At 40.4% G+C, this 25,606-nt stretch overlaps 1 protein-coding gene and 1 long non-coding RNA gene across 8 annotated transcripts in view; one reads left to right on the forward strand and one right to left on the reverse strand.

Annotated features, from left to right (window-relative positions):
• Positions 1 to 25,606, reverse strand: part of OXR1 (oxidation resistance 1) — a 588,329-nt gene that overhangs the window by 120,543 nt on the left and 442,180 nt on the right. For 2 of the 7 annotated variants that reach the window (XM_072603289.1, XM_072603287.1), the window contains exon 1: positions 4,536 to 4,899. The exons of 4 other annotated variants lie outside the window; for them this stretch is intronic. In XM_072603289.1, coding sequence (XP_072459390.1) covers positions 4,536 to 4,752 — 217 coding nt within the window. In that variant the 5' untranslated portion in view covers positions 4,753 to 4,899. Of the gene's footprint in view, positions 1 to 4,535; positions 5,025 to 25,606 lie in introns of those variants that run through there. One more of the 7 variants, XM_072603292.1, reaches the window with a different exon arrangement.
• LOC140500617 (uncharacterized) lies at positions 4,185 to 12,205 on the forward strand. The gene is made up of 2 exons (XR_011965802.1): positions 4,185 to 4,395; positions 10,723 to 12,205. It is a non-coding gene; the product is annotated as an uncharacterized lncRNA (long non-coding RNA).

Consider the following 25,606-nt stretch of genomic DNA (forward strand, 5'->3'; position numbering starts at 1 on the left):
TAGTTTAAAGGTTCTCCTCCAATAACTTTCTTTGAAAGATGTAACAGAAATATAACTTTGTTTTATAGCTTTCTTCTTATCATCATCATCATTAAATGAGTCAGGAAACAGGGATATGTATGCTTACCAAGTGACAACTACCACAAAATATGCAGAGTCTAAGACAAATAAGGGATTCCTTATAGATGTTGAGGTCCTCCAGGTGCTCCTGTTTCTAGATGCTAATTACATCTAACTATGGGACAATGTAGAATCTCCTAAATGAAACTCATAATTACATAAACAACTTCAGGCAAACAATTTCCACAGGAAAAACCAAGTCTACTGACTAGACTACACCAGGAAGATATTGTAAATGAGCAGTGAACATGAGTGAAACAGACTGAGCTGCTCTCGGGAAATTTCTAAGTTCTTTTAATGACTACATGGGTCCTCCTGAAAAAAAGGTCTATAGTCAGTAAGTCAGTCAACAAACACAGATTAAGCGACTGCTATGTGATACTAATGCTCATATCATTACATCCAGTCCTAATTTCTCTCCTGAGCTAATCTTGTACCATCATCTGCCTCCTGGGCATCACAAACTTGGCATGTCCAAGACAAAGCTCATCTTTCTTCCAAGACCTTTCCTCTGTCCAAACTCCTCCAATGTTGTCAAAAGCACTACAGTCCTCTTCATAGTCACCCAGGCTCCCAACCTCAATGTCTTTATCAATCTCTCTCGCACTCATAACACACGTCCAATTGGCTAAGTTTTGTCATTTCTCCATTCACATCTCTTGGATGTGTTTTTGTGTGTGTGTATGTATGTGTGCACACACACACCTTCTCTCCACTCACACCTGCACTACTATGGTGCAGACCTTCTTCAGCTCACATTTCTAGTTAGTCTCCCTGCCTCAAGAATTTCCCCACTCTACTCCATTCTCTACTCAGCAGCCAAAGTGATCTCCCCTAAAGTGCAAGTCTGATCATGTTACCCTTCCCTACTCAGTAAACCCCAGTGGCTATTATGACCAAGAAGTCATCTCATCAGCTTTTTAAGTCCTTTAAAACAACCGGGCATCTTCCTACCTTTACAGTCTTCTTACATTTCACATTCTTCCACACACTCTATGATCCAGACATTCATCTTCTAGATGCAACTTATCCAGGGCATTCCATCTCCCAACTCGATTTATACCTTTTCACTGACTGTCCTCCATTGCTAGGATTCTTCTTCTGTAGCCTCCTGTCCTCTCTAGCTTTCTTCAAGAATAAGCTTAAATCCCACAACCTGCAGAAGGCCTACTCCCAGCTCATCTCCCTCCCAACCAGGACCACTGCTTTCCTTCTGAGAGTATATCTCATTTACACTGTAAGTATCTTATGTACAATTACAATATAGCTACTTGAGGGCAATGACTGCGTTTCGACCTTTCTCTGTAGCTATAGGGAGGCTTATTTAGAATAGCACCTGATATATAGTAAGTGCTTAATAAATTCTTCTTAAAATGACTGACCTGACTAGCAAATCTTCCAAGAACCAAAATTAAGGATGACACAAAAGCTGATAAAGCGGCATATTATTGGTAATGCAACACTTTACAAGGACCATTCAAGGGTTCCAATGCTATCTAAACTATGTCAAGGGAGTGAGAAAGGAACCAAGTATGTATAGCAGATTTACTGGAGGATATGGAAAATAGTCACACCAGATGGCTTATGGTCTGCATTCGTGTAGAGAGTATCCAAATAAATGGCATCACAGATCCCCTGGAGTATAAACATGTCATTATCTAGTTATACTACTTATTTACATATCTACGTAAGTGGCAAAGAATGGAAAAGAAGGGTGGCTTTAGATTTCAGGGTCATATAGACTAAAATGCCAGAATCTAGCAGGCATATTAGCTTACACTAGTGGCCATATTAAAATCCAGAATTCCATTCCATCCAGTAACTTTTCTTTAAAATGCCATTACAATGTTCAAGGTACAAGAGCAAGTTTAACAGTAATTACAAATCTCATAGGTATCAATATTACCATCTAATGGTTGTGAATTAATTCAAATTATTAATACCTGAGATTTAAGGATTTTAAAGAGAGTTCATTTATTTACTTATTTGAACGTAGTTGAGCCCAACGAGCAAAAGACTAATAAATTTATTTTTTACATAATTAGACCACAGAAAACAAGAGAAATAAATACTAAACAATTTTATATACAAATTTTCTCCAGTTTCCTCAAAAGTATGAACATTGTTATCATACTAAAATAAAAAGAATATGAAAGAGTCACTGTGATGACAGAACTGTGGCAATAAAGTCCCCATAGCTGTAAACTAACAATTGGTAAAGGAGTTGAAAATTCTAGGCATTTCAAGACAGTGGGATTCATTTAAACCTATATCATTTATACAATCAGGGATCCTGTACAGGTACTGTAGCAGTTAAACTTTTTTATGTCATGAACCTGTTGTTTGGCAGCTTGATGAAACCTATACAGCCTCCCTCAGAACAATGACTTTAAATCCATAAAATAAATACATAGGATAATAAAGGAAACAAATCATACTAAAATGTAACTATCAAAATAAAAGAAATAACTAAGTTCAAGGACCCCATGTTACAAACCCTTATTGTATCATGTCCAAACTTTTAAAAGGTTAATCATACCTAATTATTTTAAGACTCAAATTGAATAAATTCCTCCAGTGGAAAATGTCACATTAAAAAACCTGGACTAAAATGTCAGATACTGCAGAATGTGGAGAAGAGAGGAGAGAAAAGAGAGGACAGGGGAGGAGAGGAGATCAGAGGTGGGAGACTCTAACTGGCACAATGTTTACTTTCATTTCAAAGGTCTCAGAAGTTTCTTTTCCAGTATCCTTGTACTGGGTTTGGTAAATACAGCATTTACAACGAGAAAAGGAAGGCTGCTGGGCAAAATGAATTAGCAAGCAGGAAGTTTGGATCCTAATTAGGGTGTTTTGGTTTTTTAAAAATAACCTTTTTTATGTCAAGGGTGCCTTTGACATTCTGGTGAAGTCTAAGGACCACTTTTCAGAATAACATTTTTAAATGCATAAAATATATAGTACTACAAAGAAAACCAATTATACTAAATACAGTTTACACATACATACATATATATATACATATCCATACCCCTTTTTTTTAAAACAAGGTTTATGTACTGCAGGTTAAGAACCCTCTGACCCACTCAACGCCTTCATGCACAGGTGTTAAGTTAACGCAAGGTTAATGGTGGGTGGGGGGAAGAGTTAAAGATCTTCCCCGCCCATTAACAGGCCAGGTTAATTTCTCCGGAGGCCCTGGGTCAGAGGGCGTAGAATACTCTAAGGTGAGGTTTTACTTTGGGATTTACTCCTTGAAGTGTTCCTTCCGCCAAAGGAGGGTCCCTCCTCCCCACTCTGAAAACCCAGAAGCTGGTGCTTCTCTCCCAGCTTACTACGCATGTGTGTAATGGTCAGGCAGATGGGTCTATGGATTTGTGATGTATGTACTTGATATTCTCTTTCTTTGTACTTGGCACCATTATCACTGCCCACCGAGTCCTCTTTATCTTATCAGTATTTCTCATGACCAAATAGAAAGCTTCCTTCCTAACCATAATTATGGCGAAACAAAACAAAATCAATACATTTATATCCTGTCTGCCTCTAGTCTATCACCCCAGGACAGCTAGGTGGTGCAGTGGATAGAGCACCAGTGCAGGAGTCAGGAGGACCTGAGTTCAAATCTCACCTCAAACACTTGACACTCACTAGCTGTGTGACCTTGGCCAAGTCACTTAACCCCAATGGCCTCATCCTGGGTCATCTCCAGTCATCCTGATGAATGTCTGATCACTGGAATCAGATGGCTCTGGAGAAGTGAGGCTGGTGACCTGCCCAGCCCTCCCTCACTCAGAACAAAGCCAAGTGCGAGTCATGTCATCGTTTCTCCGATGGCATGGTCTTCTTCAGCAAGGAAGGAGGAACACACGCACCGCTTCCGTTGGTGAATGTAGTTAAAGCAGATTGCCGACCCCCCAAAAGTTGCTTTCCTTTTAGAAAAGCAGACCTAAGAACCCGTGCAGCAGGCCGTCCCGTGGGGGCAGGGGCGGGGGTATGCCCTCCCCACAGACTCGTCCAGCAACAGGCTCCTTTTACTCCTGGGCACCTGACACACCCCGGTCGTGCTGGCCAAGAATCTGGCACACACGCACGCACACACTACTCGTGGGGCCAGGATTCCTGCACACGCAGGTACATACACACGCACAGCCCGGAGGTGAGGATTCCTGCACACGGATACCCAGAAAGAGCTCCAGCTGGCGGCCAGGACACACACAGACAGAGACACAGACACACACACTACTCGTGGGGCCAGGATTCCTGCACACCCAGGTACTTACACACGCACTTGATGGCCAGCACACACACGCTCCCTGCGCACACCCCCACGGACTCCGGCCCCGTCACTCCCCGCCCTCACCCCAAGCCTGGGCCTGGCCAGCTCCACGCCCCCGCCACAGGTCGCCTCTCACCCGGTCGCGGGAGGCAAGGCGAAGCCCCTGGCGAGCTGGACGCGGGCCCCAGCTCCGAGTCCGCCGGCCCCTCGGTCTCCTCCCTCAGGTAGTCCTCGAAGCGCACCTGCCGGTTCCCGCCGCCGCCGGCTACGCTGCTGCCGAGCCCCCACAGGCGGTTGGCGGTGCCCCGCAGCAGGCGGCTGCCCTTGCCGGTGAACGTGCTCAGGTACTCCATGGCGGCGCCCCGTCTCGGGGGGGCGCCGCCGTCGCGGGGCGAGCCCAGGCCGGGGGCGACCCGGCCTCCAACGGTCCGGGCCCAAGGGGCGGGAGGAGGCCGAGGGCAGGAAGCGCCGCGCCCCCGCGCCCCGTGGAGAGGGGGCCCCCGGGCACTGCTGGCGGCCGCGGCAGCGGCGCAGGAAACTCGGCCGCGGAGGGGGCGGAAGCGGCAGAAGTTGTCGAAAAAGTTTTGTAATTGTTATTACCCGCCCAGTTCGGCGCCGGAGGGGCCGGGGCTTCTCTTTTAAAGGGCCCGCGTCCCGATCCCAAGTGCCGGTGGTGGGAACAGGGCAGAGAAGCCCGCGAGCCAATCCGATCCCCCTCACCTTTCCTCAGCGCCTCCCCCCACCCCCCAGCTCCCGTCCGAGTGGAGCTTCCCGGCGGAGCTGGGTCTGGCTCGAGCCCCGCCCTCCCCGGAGTCGGAGCCCGGGCCCCGGGCGGAGCGGGAGCGGGAGCGGCGCCGGGGAGCCCGGCCTGCCCGGGGGCCGGACGCGGGTAGAGGTGGCCTCTCCTTCCCAGCCCTGGCACAGCCTGCCCGCCCTAAGGAAACACTGGTGCGAGCTGAACTAACCCTCGGAGAACGCGCGCAGCCCGAGTGGAAGGCGCGCTCTCAAACCTCGCTCCGTGAAAGGCGGCGGGTACCTGGGCTGTCCAGCCTGTCAAACAAGGCAGTGACTGTTACAGTCCTCAACAGCGCGTTTGGAGGAATGGGAAAGGCTTTTTAAGGAACATCCTGCCAAATCCCATTGCGCTGAGTTTTTAAGCTCTGTCCTAGGGTTTCGGGGCAGCCCCTTCCGTCGGAAACTAAGAGGTCTGTCTCCATAACTTATTTTTTAGGGTTTCTGGGCTTTACTCACCACTGCTGTGAGTATTTGAATTTTTAGTTTCAGTTTTTGATTAAAGGAATGAGCAAAAAATCTGTGTTTTTTAAAAAAGGAGAGTGCCCCTTCCTCCCCAAGCAGATTACAAGGGAAAAACATTTTAGAAAAGATTTTAAAAGCTGCATGGTCGTGAAAGCTCTCCTGGGCTGACCCTGAGCTCCTGAAGACCGTGCCTGCCAAAGCACATTCTGCCAAGTTCTGCCCAGCTGGGCAAGCGAAGACTTAGGACCCGGGGAAAACATCCGAGCCCAGGGTCCGAAAACTCACAGGAAGACTTTCCAGGCCAGCTGTCAAGACCGGGGAGCAGGGGTTCTTTTGTCTGGACCCCTCTGGCAAGCCCAGGGACACCTACCTACCTTCTCCAGGCATCTGTTAAGGGCTTACTCTTTGCCAGGATCCATACATACAAAACAGAGCCTGGCATCAAGGACCTTCCAACCTACTGGAAAAGACCACTGTACAGTAGATATATATGTGTATATACAGGGTAAACTGGAGGTGATCTCAATGTTTTCAAATATATGAAACAAAGTATTACAAAGGAAACCAATGATAAGCATGCATTGAAATGAGTTAAGTTCAGTTATACTGAATATACTTATCAGTATATTATATAATTATACATATTTATATATATCAGTATATTATATTATACATCAACATATTAACAAGAGAAAAAAAGTGCCAGAGATCTAAGCTGTGAGGAAATCACGTCATGGAAGTTCTAAAGTTGTTGATGTCACAGAAGTCCAAGATACTTGATTGGACCTCGAAGCGGAAATCTGGTACTGGAAGGGACCTCAGAAGTCAAGGGAAGGGAAGAGGCAAGCATTGATCCTCACCACCATCCTAGGGAGTACTTTTATTATCCCCATTTTAACAGCTGAAGAAACTGAGGGAGGCTGAGGTTGGATTTGAAGTCAGGTCCTGACTCTGGGCCCAGGGCTTTGCTTATGTTAACTGGAAGAATAAATATTCTAGGCAGTCCAGTCAAGAAAATCCTTACATTTTTTTGCACTTCTATCCCAGATTTTTAATACAGTACTTCCATTCATCTCTCTCACATTTTATCATCAGTTTCTTTTCTCCCAACCAACAATCACTCTTGTGACTGCTTGTCTTTCTAACCTTTGCTTTCTAAGTAAAGGCTAAGCAACATTACTCTCTTGATGTACAGAAATCAGGGCTACTTCTAAAACCTTACATGGGCTTACTAAGATGTATGTGATAATGTTTAATATAAAATTTTGGAATAATCTCTTTGTTCTCTCTGAAGCAAACTCAGAGAATGCCTCTTCCTATGTCAACAAAGCCTGCCAAGGCTGACTTAACATTCCTTAAGTGACCTTTAAGCTAAGACACTATCTTGAATAATGGGACGTTTTCCATATCTTAATATTTGCAGACATATACTATGTTATGGCATGTTAATGGTAAAGAAAACACAGACATCTTAGGTCGTAATTTCTACTGAACTTTGTTTACCCTTTCCTATGTCAGTTATCTGTTTAGGGCAGGAAGCCTGCCACTTACTAGTGGTGGGATTTCCGAGACATATGTTTACCCAGCTTGGAATCCCAAGGCCTGACCAACATTACTTTGTTAATTGTCTTGTCTTACTAAATTTATGATTTGTTCAACTAGGAGAGTTCCTTTCTCACGGCAAAATGTATATAAGCCAGAAGATTTCTGCACTGGGTAGCCAGAACATTTCTGGCTCCATAATGCATTATGTAACTGTTTTCTTTATGGGGAATTGATCAATTAATTAATTAAATCATAAAATGTATGCACTTAGCCTGTTGCCTTTTCTTAACAAAGTTTTCAGGTCAACATATGCAATAAACTTAAATTTCTAAAGTGAAAGTTTAAATAATTGAGGTGAAATTCTTATTCCTAAAATTATTTGGTTTGGGTTTTTTTTCTTAACAAAAGGCCTTATTAATGTATTATTTTCCAATAATTGGGGCTTTCAACCTCTCACTATGTACAATGTGAACAGAATTCCATGAAAAAAAGTCAATGGTATTGCCTGTGAAATATTAAATGATATGTTTATCAAAAATACTTGGTGGAATGTATTTCAAAAGTGTTGCCCCTTTCCCCCCTCAAAAAATAAAATAGCTACCTGATAACAGATTTTCTTTGTAGGCAGGTACACTTCAAAACCTCTTCAAGCTTTTCTAGGGGGTATGTCTATATCTATATCGATATAGATATATATGAGGAAGACCAAGAATGTGACTGGGATGGTGGAGATTATGAATTTTGCCACCTAGGCTTAATCTTTGTCTCTGTCTTCCAGCAAAATTAGTAACTCTATTTGAGAGAAGTGTGGAGTTTGGAGTTGAGCACCTACAACTGAGTTGCTTGATAGTTATTAGATGAATGGCCATTATATGAAATGATGACCGCCAGGTTTTGCCTACACTTGAGAGAATGAAAGCAGGAGGCATAAAATGGATCACAAATTGTCTCTAAGCACAAAATTGCAGTATGTGTGAGGTTTACTTGGGGGAAATTTTTATTTCAACTTTTTTTACTATATCTTTTAATTATCTTGTTTTGAATCAGTGAAAATATTTGTATGATTGTTAGCAGTAACAGTGTTGCTAATGTCTCTTGATCTATAGTCTTACTGGATTTGAACCCCTAGGGTGCCTTAAACTGGTGAACTATCTCTGAGGGACCTGCCCTACAAGGTGAGGTGCTATATGTGTAATTGTAAAAGAAAAAAAAAAGCAATGATCAGTTATGGAGAGTGGTTAAATTGTGATAGAGAAATTTAATGAAATACTATAATGCAATTAAGATTAGAAGTATGGAGAAAAAAAGAAATCCTGGATTACCAGCTGGACTTCTCATTAGCAAGCTCATTTACCAGACTAGAAATCATGCCCTAGAGGATTCCTGAATTTCTCATACTGTTCTCCCTACAACTATGGATTACTTCAGTGCCCTGTGATATCTAGAATGGCTCCAGGCATGGTCTTCTTCCTGTCTTCCCTCTCAGTCCCTGCCTTGCCACTGGACTTGTGTCCTCTATGCCCAACCCCCATACCCCCTTCCTGTCTTTGTACTATGACCAAATTCTATCTGTTGGAGCTACAAGGAAGGGTGTGTCCTTGCGTTCATAATGGTTTCACCCTCCATCTCTCCATCTTTCCAAACCAACAACATGCATCTCAGACCATCACACTTTGTCACCCTCACTGGAATGTAGTATCCTTCCAAGGCAAGGACAACAGTATTTGTTCTCTTATGTTTGTGTCCCCAGTTCTTAGCACAGTGGTAGGCACATACTTAGTACTTAATAAAAAATTTTTCATTTATTTGTTCATTTAAAGAAGAGAAAGTGAAAAAAGGCAGAACCAGAAGAACAAGGAACATATGTTCCTTGTATGAAAGGTAAGGACTGTAAAGATGAAAATTGTTTATGTAACAAAGGGGTGGTGAATGTGTAAAGCTTATTCTCATTTAGTTTTCAAATGTAAACTCATAATTAATAAGCAACCCTGATAGTTGGTTGTAGTATATGTCAATATTTAAGTTTTTTAGGAAAAAAAACCCTTGAGTGTGACTATCAGGGCTCTGGAAATAGGCTTAATTTCCTCTTCTTAGCCCCCAAATTTACCCAACATTTATATTTTCCCAGGAATATCCCTTACCCCCAAACAGCCCCAGATCCAGTGTTGATAGATTTTGTCTGTATATTTCAAAATCTCATATTTGTTTTTCAACTTGTTGCATTTGATTAAAGTTACACATTTACAGCCACACCAATCTTTTTTTTAAGAAAAGTGGAAAAGTAAAGTCAGAACCCACAGTCCATAGGATTATGACAGTAATCAACTATTATTTACTTTAGGACCCATTATCTACCTAAATAGTCATTTCTGTGTAACCAATTTATGTAAGGAGTGAGTTTCCACAAATGGATGAAATAAAAAGTTTAAGCTAAACAGCAATACCAAAAATGAGCAAAGCAGCAGTCTAACAATATGTTTGAATACATCATGTTCCTACAGTTGCCATGCTGTTACATTCCACCTCCACCCATCACATTTGGGTATTTGTGTACATACTTCCTTCTGTTGTGCAAATATTACTGACCTCTGTTTTGAAGCCAATTTTTCTAATCCTTTCCATCGACTATCACAGATACTCTCAGAGTCAATTCTATTAATTTAAGGACATGTCAGTAATGAACACTAAATACAGAACAACTTCACAATAATTTCTTTTCCTCCTCATGTATTCAGCAACATTTTCACATTCTTCCCCATTCATACACTCTACCCTCCAGCACAAAGGTATTGCTGGCTATTCCCTGGTCTTTTGCTTTACTACAGGACGTGCCCCCATGACTCAAATGAAATCAGCCAACTCTAATTGACGAAGTATATCCTTCCTTCCGAGACCAGCTCAGTGTTTTGAAGTTCTTTCAGTTGAAATTGAGTTCTTTTCAAATTTTCCTAAATTGCTTTGTCTGGATCTATCCCATTCTACTTAGAACTGTGGACTGACTTGTGGGTGGCCTATCTCTCCTAGAACACTGTAACCTCTTTGAGGGCAGGACCTGTATTTGTTGTTCATCTTTGTACTCGGTACAGTGCATTGCACAAACAAGGTTGGTTTGGCTAGTGTAACTAGGGGATGATGAATGTGCACAGCATATCAGCAGGTTCAGCCAATGCAAATTCCCCATGTAAGAGAGGCTGAAGAGCCTGCTCCCATAAGAATTGTGATGACTGGTGTATAATGGAAGTCCTTTGGAGAGAATCCTGGAGATTATCAGTAAATGGTTCTGGTCTGTTAACAGTGTGGTTAGAAGAAGGCTTTTTGATTGGCTGCAGAAAAGGAACTGGGTGGGGCATTTTCTAGCCATTTTCTCTTGTTTGGTCTGGGTTTGACTCCATTGGTGGGGTCTTGGAAGAGATAATACTATAAAGAGAGAGAGTGCTTGGACCTTCCCACCGAGGCTGACATGTGGCCTGTGAAACAGTCCTTTTGATCCTAGGTCTCTGTATTTGTTTTTTTCTTTTTAGGTGAAGGGATTGGAGACTAAAAGCTTGGAAGTTTCAAAATGACGAGAGAAAGAACCTCAAGGAGTCAGCAGAGATCCAGGCAACCCAGAATCCCAGTATCAAGGTTCTGCAGCCAGCAATTCCCTAAGGAGCCAGGAGTGAACCTTTGAAATAACTCTTGACCTATTCAAACTCGTTGCATTTGGATGTGAACTTAGTGAAACCAGTGCTATGTAGAAACTGTGCTAAGTATAAAATCACTTACCCCAGAGACTGAAGTGGTATAGTAAAAAGTGTGCTACCAGGGAAGGTGAGGGGAGAATGGAGCATATTTATAATTTTGTAATTGCCGTATCTTTGAACTAAATATTCCTTTGTGAAATCTAATTTATATTAAGTGGCTAAATGAAACTGAGATCCTACTCAGTGGCCACTAACAGGATGGGGAATACAACCTGTTGGGGACACAAGCTAATACCAGTCTCCCTCAGAGGTACCCCTAGAACCCTGAAGGACAGATGTAAATGGCCTTGATCTCGGTGAGGTCAGGGCATGTGTTACATTTGTTTTTGATGTTACTTTTTTTTTGAGTAACTTCAATTCAAAAAGTTGATTTCCAAGAATTTGCTTACTCTGCAAAGGACTACATTCTAGATAACAAGGACACAAAGATCTAATTTAGTACTTGCTCTCAAGGGGTTTACAATTCATGCAGGAAGTGCATGAACACAAATAACTGATATATGGAAGTGTGGTATGAGTGAAAAAGAGAGGCCAGGGCAAAGTAATTTAATGGAAGAGATCACTTTCAAGGAAGGCTTAAGGAATAAGGTACCATTTGTGACAATAAATTTTATCCTGAAGGGACCAAGAGATTTGTGCTTTTATTGGGGGATGGGGTGTAGTTCATCCAGGCATAGAAATGGGAACAAGCTAGACAAGAGTAGGGGGGAAATGGTAGTCCTATTTGGCTGGAACACTGAGTACAGTGTATGTATGAGATAAGGCTGGACATGCAGGTTAGATCCTGCTTCAAGACCCTGACTGGAAGGTTAGAAGTTCTATTTTGTTTGGTAAAATGCAAGCCACTGAGTGTCTTTCTTTGAGTAGAGAAATGAAAAGACCAGTCAAAGATTTATGAAGATTACTTGGATAGCAATGGGGAAGATAGGCTGAAGAGGGTATGAGCTGAAGGTAGGAAGGCTAATTTGGAAGCTATTACAACTAAGACAGTTGTAGTGAGACAGACCTGAAGGGACTAGATATTAAAATCTTGTTAAGATCAAATCAATAAGACTTGGAAAATTGGTAATAATCTAAACCTCATACCTTAAAGATTTTCTGCTTATCTGTTCTATATTGAACATTAGCTACGACTCTGGGCTAGTGCTGAGAATACACACACACACACATGCACATACATGTATATATATATATATTTGTCATAATATATATTAAGCAATCAGTAAAATTCATGCTCTTTTTTTTTTAACCTTTCTAAAAAGGTGTGCTTTACCTATTTATAAACGCTCCCTGGCTTACTTCCTAGCTTGCCAAATCCTTCAACAATAGCTACCACATTGTATTCATTACTTGCAGAAAATTCCTTTCAGAGGACCTTTAAATATAAAATAAATGGATCTTTTAAATATAAAATAAATGGATTCAAACTATAAGTACAAATATCACATGTCAGAGAACCCAAGAAGTTGAATGAAAGTATCATTTAACTAAAGAGAAATCCTGAAAAAGATGGAAAGGTTAGACCTGTTCTCTAAATAGAAGGTAACAACATAAGCTCATCTTATATTAGTCATAGATAGAATCAGTTTATGCAACAAAATGTGAACTCTCAACAAGAAGGCCACTAGTTATCAGTCATGTGACTTACACTCTGATTTAGAACTTGAAAACCACAGTTACACTGACAAAACTGGAGAAGACTGAGTGACTCAGTTCTGTAAAGACTGATTTATGTTATTGTTTATCAGTTATGTCTGACTCTTTGTGACCCCATTTGGGGTTTTCCTGGTAAAGAAAGTGGTTTGAAGTGGTTTATCATTTCCTTCTCCAGCTCATTACAAGTTAGGAAACTGAGGCAAACAGGGTTACATGACTTACAAGGTCACATAGTTATTGAACTCAGGTCTTCCTGACCTCCCAGCACTCTTATCCACTGTGCCACCTAGCTGCCCTTACTGATTTTTGACAACTCAAATGCAAGGGGATCAGAGAAGCTAAATCAGGGCTAATACTACTATACTAGCCATTGCAAGTGTTTCATGTTTTAGAAATACTAGTGCCTGAATTATTGAACTCTTTGCATTTGTTTTAACGGGCACAATTAGTGAAGTGAATTTGCTGATTTTGTTGATAATCACACTGTTGTCTTTGTACACTGACACTGAGCAAATTGAGTCCAAAAGCCCTGGGATTTATAACTGCATCATTTCATCGCCATATCTGCTAGATCTGGAGGTGAGTTTCCATGTTGTGCTCACTTGGGACATTATGATGGGGTCAGCAGGAAGAGCACTGGATTTGGAGTTATAGCACTAATGGGCTCAACTCTCTGCCCTTCTCTGTTTACTATCTGTATGACCTCCAGTAAGCAGCAACATCTCTCAGCTTCTTCATCAAGTAAAAGAATTGGATGAAGGAATTATATGATTTTCCACTTCTTTTTTCCCCACCCCCATACTTCTGCCAGCAGTTTACTGAGATTCCTGTCTGTGAGAAGAACCCAACTGACAGCAGGGCCTTGTCCTCCATTCCAATAAGGGTTTTACTGTCAGCATTCCTACCTCAAGGCCCTTCCTTTGATGCTCCTCTCCTCCTGACTCCCCTTCCACTCCTTTAGGTGGCTAGTAAAATGAAGAGTAACTCCTTCCCCCCAAAGAATTTCATACCTAATTTCATCCCTCTGTTAATATATAAATGTCTTCCAAAAGAAATATCCACTCTTCCTCCAATAAATATACATAATCATTGAGGCAAAGAAAAAACAAATCACAAGGATCTGTGCTAAATGGGTTTTTAGAACGATGATTTTATAGTATCACAGTGAAATTGTGATTACTTCTTTTGCAAGTGCCAGCCTTAGATATAACATTTACAGCTGTCTGCAAGTAACTAAATTATTTCATCAGTTCATTGAAGAAATATTTATCTAATGCCTTGCAAATCTGAAGCAAATCACAGTGCAGGTACAAAGATAAAAAAAATACTAAATATGGAAAATCATATTAAGCTCCTAACAAAGACTAGCAAGAAACTAAATGAGCAATCAAGAATTTCATTGTGAAAATGACCACTCACCCATTAGTTACAACACAGCATTCTGAGTAAAATGTTCATCCCAATAATTCACAGAAAAGGATTACAAAATTATTTTCAGTGTTTGTTTAATGCAATAGATACTAATTTATACTGTTTACAAAGAAGTTTGAAGGAATCTAAATATGTATTAGTTATTAAGTATGGTGAGTCATTAAATACAAGTTTTAGCTAAAGCAACTGGTAGTTTCTAACCTTTCAATATCCATATCCTAGAACAGCAGTCTTAGAATGTATGATGAATGTAGCCTGACAGCCGAGGACTCCCATATAGGGAGTGTTGCTATAAAGGTGTCACACTCTGAAACTAAAAAATGGACTTTGTCCCAGCATGGACCAATCTGGGTGATATCTTTTTTAACTTAAATTTGGAGATTTTGGGAAAGAAGATGCCATGGAATCCTACACCAAGCAGAAGAAAAAATGGTAGGCAGGGTTGGGCAGTCCATCTTTAGACATTACTCTCTGTCCCAAGCCCTCTGAGACTTTTGTGGGTGACTGTTGTTACAAAAAAAAAATAGTGATTGGAACTGAAGGGGTTCTCACTCCTAATTCCACTTATCTCCTGCTAGGATTCAAGAACAGATGGGGTTACATGTGGCCAAAAGAACAAGACAAGACAACAGTGCTCATTTAGACTCCTTACCTTTTAATTGAGTCTGTCCTTTCCCTAAACAGAGAAAAAAGTCACAGTCAAATCTTTGTTAAGTATGATTAATGGCAGTAAGAGTTCTTGACCAATTTAAAGAAACAGCCCACCTTACTCCTGATTCAGCAAGCTGAGTTGCAGTGAAAAAGTAGACACTTTTTTCTCTCCCAAAGTAAGAGAGATATACTATAATCATACCTCTAGGCAAATGCAAGTGTTCCATTAATAGGAAAGCAAATATCATTACATATGAGAGGGAAAGAGGGAGAGAGAGAGAATGCCAGATATACACAAATTCTTGATTCAAAAACAAGTCAGAGCCTGCCCAGTTTGCCATGGGGCACATCTATGAAACCAATTGGAAGGATTCTCTACAGGTTACATAAATAGATCTCATGTATGAACACTATCCTTATAATTACATGTAATTCAGGTGACTTATAAATAGGAAAAAAAGAAAAAATTATCAGAAAGGAAGATAACAAAAACAGACAACCCATTCTATTCCTTTTACCATTCTTGCCTTATAACTGACCAAAAGATGAACAAAATGCTATGCCAACATATCTGTTCAGTATAAAAATCCTGTCGATCTTTTTTAGCACAGGGCTCACTGTGCTCCCTGAACAAAGGAATATTAACATACGCTAAATGCCAGAAAGATCAGGAGGCACTAAGCTAGTACTAGCAATACCATCTTCTTGGAGAATATGAGCTCAATGCTGTCTTTGTATGGGCCTAACACAGTGCTTAACAAATGTTAATTGTTGCATTTGAATGTGAATGTTTCTCTAATGAATAAAAAATGGATGTACAGTTATTCCTAGTGGGTCAAAATGAAGTCTGGTGGAATAGTAGACCTCTCTATGGCTGTTTCTACCTTCTAAGAATCAAACTCAGCACAGCCAGTCAAGAATTTACCAAATGCTGCTTTATTAGAATTAGACTTTAAATAGATATCCAGGTAAGTGAAGTCTTTAGTCACAACTATGTCTTATCTCTTTACTAGTTTTATAATGAGTATTTAAGAGGGTGGTTATCTCATCTGCCCAGGTCATTTGTTGTTTAGATATTTTCAGTCATGTCTGACTCTACTTGACCCCATTGGGGTTTTCTGGGCAAAGAACTGGAGTGTTTTGCCATTTTCTTCTCCAGATCGTTTTACAGATGAGGAACAACTGAGGCAAGCAGGGTTAAGTGACTAGCCCAGGATCACACAGCTACTATATGTCCAAGGCTGCATTTGAACTCAGGTCTTTCTGACTCCAGACTCAAGAGCTCTATCCATTGAACCACCTAGCTGTCCTAAGGCTAGGTCATTACTTAATATTTTTCAATTAACTTTTGTTTTAAAAGTGGTAGGAAAAAAAGTCATGTAATATCTTTTTCCTGTTCTGGATCTGATTCTGTCCTGCATCTTTATTTTAAAGAGAAATGACAACAGAAGATACATTAGGACAGATTCTCCCCACTCCTTGATAGGATTTTTGGCCTTTAGTTCTGAACTTTCATTTACATTAGCAAAAAATAAATAGACCCAATTAAGACACCTCAGTCTCTGGAGTGTGCTTTGCACCAATTTCATTTTGCTACATTTAACAAAGAAATCAGGGTGGAAAGAAAGGTGTGATAAAGATCCATATGGCAGAAGGAGAGTTTCCTTGCCTACAAAATGGTTTCCTGCCAGCAGAATAGTACTTATTATTTAACTAGCATATTTTTACATTGTGAACATCATTAACAAGTCAGCATGAATTTGATGACTGCTAAAGGTCCAGTTCTCCACTAAACACCTACTTAGATATTTCATTGTAATATGGAGGTGACCTGGGGTTCTTGAAGGTCATGCCAGTAGAGTCCAGGGTACAATAAGTCCTACCTAAGTGAGCTGAAAATCACAAAACCTCAGTTAGAAGGTGTCTCTGAGGTTGTTTAGTCCAACTCATACCTGAACTAGAATGTCCTCTTACAGCATCCTCAGTAAACATAAGGCCTCTAAGGAAAGGGAACTCAGTACTTTCAAAGGCAGGCTCTTCAATTTTAGGATAACTCAAATTTTTAGGAAAATTCACTTTTATTAAGCCTAAAATGGTCTATCTTTAACTTTCATTCATTGCTCTTAGTTTTGTCCTGTGGGCATAAGCAGAACAATTCTTTTCCCTCTTCTCCAAGACAACCCTTTAAATAAATAATTCATGCTTTGAGGATGTGATTTGCAACACATACACACACACACACACACATGCAAGGACCAGCTTAACAAATTTTAAAGAAGGTCATATTTAGAAGAATGATCATCAGATGATTAAAAAAAAAAAATTACCCACAAGAACTCATGAAGGCTTAGTCAACATTTATTTGTTCCTACTATGTACTAGGCATTGTGCTAAATTTGGGGGCTATGAAGAAAGGCAAAAGATAGTCCCTGATCTCAAGGAGTTCCCAATCAAATCAGGGAGACAGCATGACAATGACCAAGTACAAAAACATAAACTGCTTAGATTAACAGAAGAAGAAACAGAATATCTAAATAAAACTTATTTTAGAACAAGAAACTGAATAGGCTATAAATGAACTTCCTAAGACAGATGGATTTACAAGTGAATTCTACCAAACATTTAAAGATAAACATTTCAATATTAAACAAATTATGTGGAATAACAGGCAAAGAGTACTACCAACCTCCTTCTATGAAACAAATACAGTGCTGATACCTACGCCAGGAAGAGCAAAAACAGAGAAAGAAAACTACAGACCAATTTCACTAATGAATATGGATGCAAAAATCCTAAATAAAACACCAGGTAGGAGATTACAACAATATATCACAAAGATTATATACATTGTGGGCAAGGGGGATTTATACCAGGAATGCAGAGATGGTTTAACATAAGGAAAACCATTGATATAAATGATTATATCAACATAAAATAACAAAAATCCTATCAATAGATGCAGAAAAAGCTTTTGACAAAATACAACATTCATTCTTATTAAAAATACTTGAAAGCATAGTTATAAATGGATTTTTCCTTAAAATGGTAAGAAGCACCTACCGAAAACCATCAGCAAGCATTGTTTGTGATTGTGTTCGTGCTTTGTTGCCGAAGAAGACCATGCCATCAGCGAAATCATGATATGACTTGCAGTTGATTTTGACTTGAGTGAGGGAGGGCTGTGCAGGTCACCAGCCTCACTTCTCTTCCAGAGCCATCTGAATCCAGTGACCAGATATTCATCAGGATGACTGGAGATGGCCCAGGATGCACTGGGAGACCTTGGGCCCTTTAGGCCATGGTCTTCGCAGGTCCTCCCTTAGGGTGAGGCAACACCCATTCATTGAATAGGCTTGTTTAAGAAGTAGCCAGGGCATGGCCCCTTTAATGAGGCCAAGAAAAAGACAGACATCAGGCTGGGTAGGAAACAGCAACAGTTACTACTGATAATCACTCTAAAGTTTGGAGGGTCCAGAGGAGCCCTTGGGCAGGGGCCCACTGGCTTCCCAGCTTCAGAGTGCAGTCATGGATATAAGCGAGAAGCCTTCCCAGTAAGAACAAAAGTGAAACAAGGGTGCCCACTGCCACTAATATTATGCAAAATTGTACTTAAAATGCTAGCGATAGCAATAAGAGAAGAAAAGGAAATTGAAAGAATGAGAATGGGCAATGAGGTAATAAAGCTATCTCTTGCAGATGATATGATAATATGCTTATGAAAATCCTAGAAATTGAACTAAAAAGCTAGTTGGAACAATAATTTTAGCAGGATATAAAATAAGTCCATGTAAATCATCAGCATTTCTAATGTCATCAGCAAAATCCTGCAAGGAAAGATAGCAAGAGATACCCCATTTAAAATAAGCAGACAGCATAAAATACCTGGGAGTATACCTGCTAAAATAAACCCAGGAACTACATGAACATAATTATAAAATGCTTTTTAATACAAATAAAAGTCAGATTTAAATAACTGGAGAAATATTAATTGTTCATGGGTAGACAGAGTCAATATAATAATAATGACAATTCTACCTAATCTATTTATTCCATGTCATCCCAATTAAATTTCTCTAAAATTATTTTGAGTCAGAAAAAAATAATAATTCATTTCGAAGAACAAAGGAATCAAGAATATCAAAGGACTTAATGAAAAAAATGTAAAGGAAGGAGGTTTAGTAGTACCAGTTCTTAAATTGTTTTATAAGGCAGTAATTATCAAAACTCTCTGGTACCAGCTAAGAAATAGAAGGTAGATCAGTGGAACAGAGTAGATATATAATAGACAGTAGTAAATGTTTTGGTAAAAATTGTTGGGAAAACTGGAAAGCGGTATGGCAGAAACAAGGTAACGTCCAATATCTTATTCAATTTACCAAGAGAAGGTCAAAATGGATATATGACCCAGATATAAAGGGAGATATCATAAGTAAATTAGAAGAACATGGAACATATCACCAATCAGATTATGGGTAAGAGAAGAATTTATAAATAAATAAGAGATGGAGAACAGTATGAGATATAAAATGGGTAATTTCAATTTCATTAAATTAAAATGGGTTTTACAGATAAAATGAAAGTAGTTAAGATTAGAAGGAAAGCAGACAATTGGGGAAAAATTTATAAACACTTTCTCAGATAAAAGTCTCAGATATCATGCATAGAAAGAACTTGTCAAATTTATAAGAAAATGAGTCATTCCTCAACTGATAAATGGTTAAAAGATATGAACAGGCAGTTTTTGGATGAAGAAATCAAAGAGATATACACACTACACACACACGCACAGAATCCTATGGAAAAATGCTCTAAATCATCATGATTAGAGAAATGCAAAGTAAAACAATTTTGAGATTCCATTTTGTACCTATCAGATTGACCAGAATGATAGAAGGGGAAATGACAAATGTTGGAGCAGATGTAAAAAATTTGAGACACTAATTCACTGTACATGGAACTGTGAATTAATCTACCCATTTTGGAGAGCAATCTAGAATTATGCCCAAAGAGTTACAAAACTGTGTATACCCTTTGACCCAGCAATTAGGTCTGTTTCCCAAGGTGATCAGGGAAAAGAACCTATATGTTCTAAAATATTTATAGCACTTCTAGGAAATAACTGGAAATTGAGACGATATCCATCAAATGGGGAATGACTCAAGTTGTGTTATATGATGCTGATGGAATACTAAGGAATGATGAGCAGGTTGATTTTAGAAAAAAAAAACATGGCACAACTTGCCTGCCCCATGCGAGTTCTCCATAAAAGAGTCTTTTTGGCAAGTGTACATTTTGCATTCCAACAACGTGGCCAGCCCATAGGAGTTGTGCTCTCTGAAGCATAGTTTGAATACTTGGCAGTTCAGCTCGAACAAGGATTCCAGTGTCTGGTACCTTATTCTGCCAGGTGATCCTCAGAATCTTCCTAAGACAGTTCAAATGGAAGCGATTCAGTTTCCTGGCATGGCGCTGGTAGACTGTCCATGTTTCACAAGCATACAACAATGAGGTCAGCACAATGGCTCTGTAGACCTTCAGTTTGGTACTCAGTCTAATACCTCTTCTCTCCCAAACTTTTCTTTGGAGCCTCCCAAACACTGAGCTAGCTCTGGCAATGCATGCATCAAACTCATTGTCAATGTGTACATCCCTGGAAAGTACACTACCAAGGCAAGTGAACTTATCCACACCATTCAGAACTTCTCCATTTGTTGTAACTGATGATTCCACATATGGATGGTGTGGTGGTGGCTGATGGAACACCTGTGTTTTCTTGGTGTCAATTATTAAGCCAAAATTAGCACAGGCAGCAGAGAATTGATTCATACTTTGTTGCATCTCAGCTTCAGAGGCTGCATTGAGTGCACAATCATCTGCAAACAGAAAATCATGCACCAACACTCTCTCCACTTTGGTCTTTTCAAATTGAAGAACTTGCCATCAGTATGGTAGTTTACCTTGATGCTGTGTTCATCCTCATTGAAAGCATTTGTCAACATGGCTGAAAACACCATGCTAAAAAGCATGGGAGCAAGTACACAGCCCTGTTTCACTCCACTGGTGACTGAGAAGGCATGCTCTGTCCATTATCCAGAACCCGGGCAAACAAGCCATCATGAAATTGATGTACAGTATTGATGAACTTCTCAGGGCAACCAAATTTTGATATGACTTTCCATAAGCCCTCACGACTAACAGTGTCAAAGGCATTTCTCAGATCTATAAACGTTGTATACAGATCTCTGTTCTGCTCCTAGCATTTTTCCTGGAGTTGTTGGGCAGCAAACACCATATCAACTGTTCCTTAGCCCTTTCTGAAGACACACTGGCTCTCAGGTATATGACCATCTTCCAGGTGAAGAATCAGTCTATTAAGGAGAACTTTAGCAAGAATTTTGCCAGCAATGACTAAGAGAGAGATCTCCCTGTGATTGCTGCAGGACAATCTATTCCCTTTACCTTTATAGAGATGGACAATCAGGCATCCTTGAACTCCTGGGGGATAACCTCCTCTTGCCATATAACCTGGAAAATTTCAGTCAGCTTTTGTATAAGCAATGGTCCCCTACCTTGTAAATCTCAGCTGGAATAGAATCAGCACCAGGTTCTTTGCCACATGAAAGGAGCCTAATGGCCCTCAAAACCTCTTCTTCAGTTACAAGTTCAGCTAAGGAAGAACTGACTTCAACCTGAGGTAAACAGTCAGTGGCCTCAACATTGCCTGATGATGGTCTGTTGAGAACACTCCGGAAGTGTTCAGCCCATACTAATCAATGTGGCTCCATCAACATTGAGTAATTGGAATGCACTATAGGTTTTTGGTCCATAAATAGCTTTCAGGGAATCATAAAAGCACTTTGGATTGTTACTATCAGCATAAAACTGAATTTCATCTTCCTTCTTACTGAGCCAGGAATCCTGCATCTCTCTAAGCTTTGCTTGTACTTTGCTTTTGATGGAATTAAATGCTGCCTTCTTAGAGGTGGATGAACTATCCTGCTGGTAAATCCTGTGGAGTTCTTGTTTTTCATTTAGCATCTTCTGAATTTCCCCATCATTTTCTTCCAACCAGTCTTGTTGTTTGCAAGTGTTCTGACCCAGATGAGCAAATACAGTGCTGTACACCAAATCTCTGAAAGCTGCCCATTCCTGTTCTGCTCCACTGTTGCCAACTGTGTGTTGGCTCAACTTTCCCTCCAAGTCAGCAACAAACTGTTCATGCTCAGAGAAGAGCTATAATTTGTTGACATTAATTCTTCTGGTAGTCATTTCGCCTTGGGGATGGTGCTTTTGATGAATGGGAATATTTAGCTTGGAAAGGATAAGTCTGATCAGTCCAGTTCTGTGCACCACACATTGCCTTTGTCACTCTCACATCTTGGCTGTCTCTTCTCCTTACATTCACATAATCTATTAGATGCCAATGTTTGCTGTGAGGGTGCATTTATGAAGTTTTATTGCGTTTAGGTAAACACAAGACAGTGTTGGTGATGAGAAGGTCATGTGATGCACAAGTCTTCAGCAGTAAATGACCATTGCTGTTGCTGTTTCCAACTCTGTTCCTCTTTAGGACTCCCTACTAAGTCTGGTAGTCTGAGCCTACTCTAGCATTAAAGTCACCCAGAATTATAAGCTCATCCTCTTTTGGCACACTGATGATAAGGATCTCTAGCTCTTCATAAAATTCTTCTTTGATTTCATCAGGGTTTGTCGTGACGGGAGCATAGGTACTGATGATGGTGGCATGGCATTTTCCTGCGAGTGGCAATCACACTGTCATGAGCCTGTCCTTCACTCCTTTTGGCAGGCTTACCAGCTTGCTGATTAGATTAGTTTTGATTGCAAAACCCATACCAGCTTCATGGTGCTCCTCTTCACTGCGCCCACTCTAGAAAAAGGTGCATCCGGTTCCAAAGGAAATTAATATTGAGATAACTATAAAAATATATATGTATATTTGTAAAAAGTTTACAGACTTCAGGTGAAAAACTCCTGCAATGAAGGGATCATGATCTTCATTGGTGTAATGAACCACCCCACCTCAAAAAATACATATCCTGGCTCAGATTCAATCTAGCTCAGATTGTATCTGGCCTGCTTGTTTATGCAAGCGTCACAGATGGTGAGGCTTCCTAAAAGTCGACCCAGTATGGCAAATCGTTAATAAACTTTGTTTTACTTTGGCTGAATGAAGAATTGTGTTGAATTCATTCGAGCAGGACCCAATGTGTTGGTATTTTGGAGTCCCAAGTACCCCAAACCCTCAACCTTTTGGTTCTTGGACCAGGAATAACTGCTAATCTCAAATTCTTCTCCCGACAAGACTGGAAGGTATGTAAGCCTCTCCCTCTCCCTATCCTCTTCTCTTTCTCCAAGCACCTTAGAGGTGTTTTTCAGGCCTGACCTCTCAGGCACCATTAGGTCAGACAGTTAGGAGGCTGTCTTGCACTCAGCCTGATGCTCTCAGGTTCTCGGTCCAGTGGCTATGTTCAAAGCCATGGACCTGGGCTCACCTTCCAAAGCATAAAGGACAAGGACAGATGCTCTGTCAGGAAATTTATGCCCAACTCTCTCAATTCTCTTGGTGCGAGGGAATTGGGAAAACTTCAGATACCTTTTTCTTTTGTTTATTTCCCAAGGCTTACTCCCAGATACTCCTTTACAGAGGCAGGGACTTCCAGCCCCCATGCCTATAATGAGTCGATCCTTTTCAATCTCCCAAAATTTGCCTTTGGGTTGTCTTTTACAAAATTAGAAAAAATTTAGCTTCTCTAAAGAACTTAAAAAGAAAAAGTTGGTGTTCTTTTTGCAACACTGTTTGGCCTCATTATCACCTGGAGGGTGGCCCATTTTTGGGACCTTACAATAAAATACTCTTACAATGAGAGCTATAATATCGCCAAGAAGAAAAATGGGTAGAAATACCCTCCATAATGGCTTTCGTCAAGTTGCTGCCACAGAAGCCCTTAAACTCGTGGACACTCAAGACTATAGGGTCTCTTTGAACCAAGTCCAGATAGCATGCCAGGGCATAAAGTATCTGGGCCATGAACTCACATCTGCCTCTCTCTCTTCAGTCACCAGGAGACTATCCCTGTTCTAAACACTAAGAAACAACTTTGAGTTTTTTTAGGCATGGCTGGAATTTGTAGACTCTGGATTCCTAATTTTAGTCTTTTTGCTAAACCCCTTTATGACTCTACTCAAGGCCCTGCCTCAGACCAGGCTAAAGCTTTTGAGACTTTGAAAACTAAACCTAATATAGAAAAACCATTCACTCTGTATGTTGATGAAAGGAGAAGACAGGCTTTGGGAATCTTAACCCTTTCCTTAGGATCTAACCATAGACCAGTTGATGTTTTTATTTACTCAAAATATGCTTTTCTTGTTCTGCATGCCCATGGGGCAATTTGGAAAGAAGGGGATATCTGACAGCAAAGAACTCCCCTATCAAACATGCCCTTCTTTAATTCTCTCCAGAGAAATTGTCTTTTATGCCAGGGAAAATGTCTTATTTCTGTACTTCTTTAGTGCCTGTTGCTCCTTGTTTGCTTAACTTCCTTACCAGGTTTGTTTCTTCCAGAGTGCAAACCATCAGCTTCCAGATGTTTGCTCAGGTTATGTACCCCTTGAACAGGACCCATGGAAGCAGGGACAGCTCTATGCCCCTTGCCAGCAGGAAGCCGTTTCAGAAGCCTTCATCTGTTACCCCAAAAGAATTTGGGTCCCATCTGTTTGAGGGGGGAATGACAGACTCTGGGAACCTCCCTGAATCTTTCTATTTAATCTGGCTTTTCATATGCGAATCTGTTACCCTTAACCTAGCCTGGTCCTCCATTGTCTGATATCTCCTGATTGTCTCCAGCTATTTCCAACCCTTGATCAGTCACCCCAGTCCCATTAAGTCCTCCATGGACTTCTCCTCAAGACCTTCCCTAAACCCCTCCTCCCATCTACTAGACCACCCCCTATAATGAGTCGATCCTTTTCAATCTCCCAAAATTTGCCTTTGGGTTGTCTTTTACAAAATTAGAAAAAATTTAGCTTCTCTAAAGAACTTAAAAAGAAAAAGTTGGTGTTCTTTTTGCAACACTGTTTGGCCTCAGTATCACCTGGAGGGTGGCCCATTTTTGGGACCTTACAATAAAATACTCTTACAATGAGAGGTATAATATCGCCAAGAAGAAAAATGGGTAGAAATACCCTCCATAATGGCTTTCGTCAAGTTGCTGCCACAGAAGCAACTTTTCTATTTTTAATTCCATCTTGCCTTCATGAAGGTGCTCAGATTCAATCTAGCTCAGATTTTATCTGGTCTTCTTCTTAATACAAGCATCACAAATGGCAAGGCTTCTTAAGAGTCAACCCAATATGATGAATCTTTAATAAACTTTGTTTTACTTTGGCTAAAAAACCCCATACTCTTAAAGTATGAAATAAGTGTGAAGCAAAGGCAACTGTGTCTCTCTGGAAAGAACACTGGCCTAACAAGTATGGAAAACTGGACTGAAGTTCTAACCCGACCTCCGACCCTCAGTTTCTTCTTCTGTAAAATGAGGCTATTCTTTGTACTCCCTACTTCATAGGACTGTTTGGGGGAAAAGCTCTTTGGAACACTTAAACAGCTATGTAAATGGAGCTGGTATTGTTACCATCCTGGCTATTTTCCACAAAAAACATTAGAAACGATTCAAATCAACAAGCCTGCATGTTAGTATTCCCTTGTAAAGTTGGGTTTTTCTATTTTACATGTTGCTCAGCTGATTGTTTCCTACTTTAATTTAATGTCTGAAAGATTAACATTACCATGGATTTAGAGCCAGTAGGGACCTCAGAAGTCATCTAGTCTATACTCATTTTACTTGAAGAAGAAATTGAGACCCAGAGAGTCTAAATGACTTTGATTCTAGGTCCTGCTGACTTC

This window comes from Notamacropus eugenii, chromosome 4, assembly GCF_028372415.1.
Source record: "Notamacropus eugenii isolate mMacEug1 chromosome 4, mMacEug1.pri_v2, whole genome shotgun sequence".
Lineage (NCBI taxonomy): Eukaryota > Metazoa > Chordata > Mammalia > Diprotodontia > Macropodidae > Notamacropus > Notamacropus eugenii.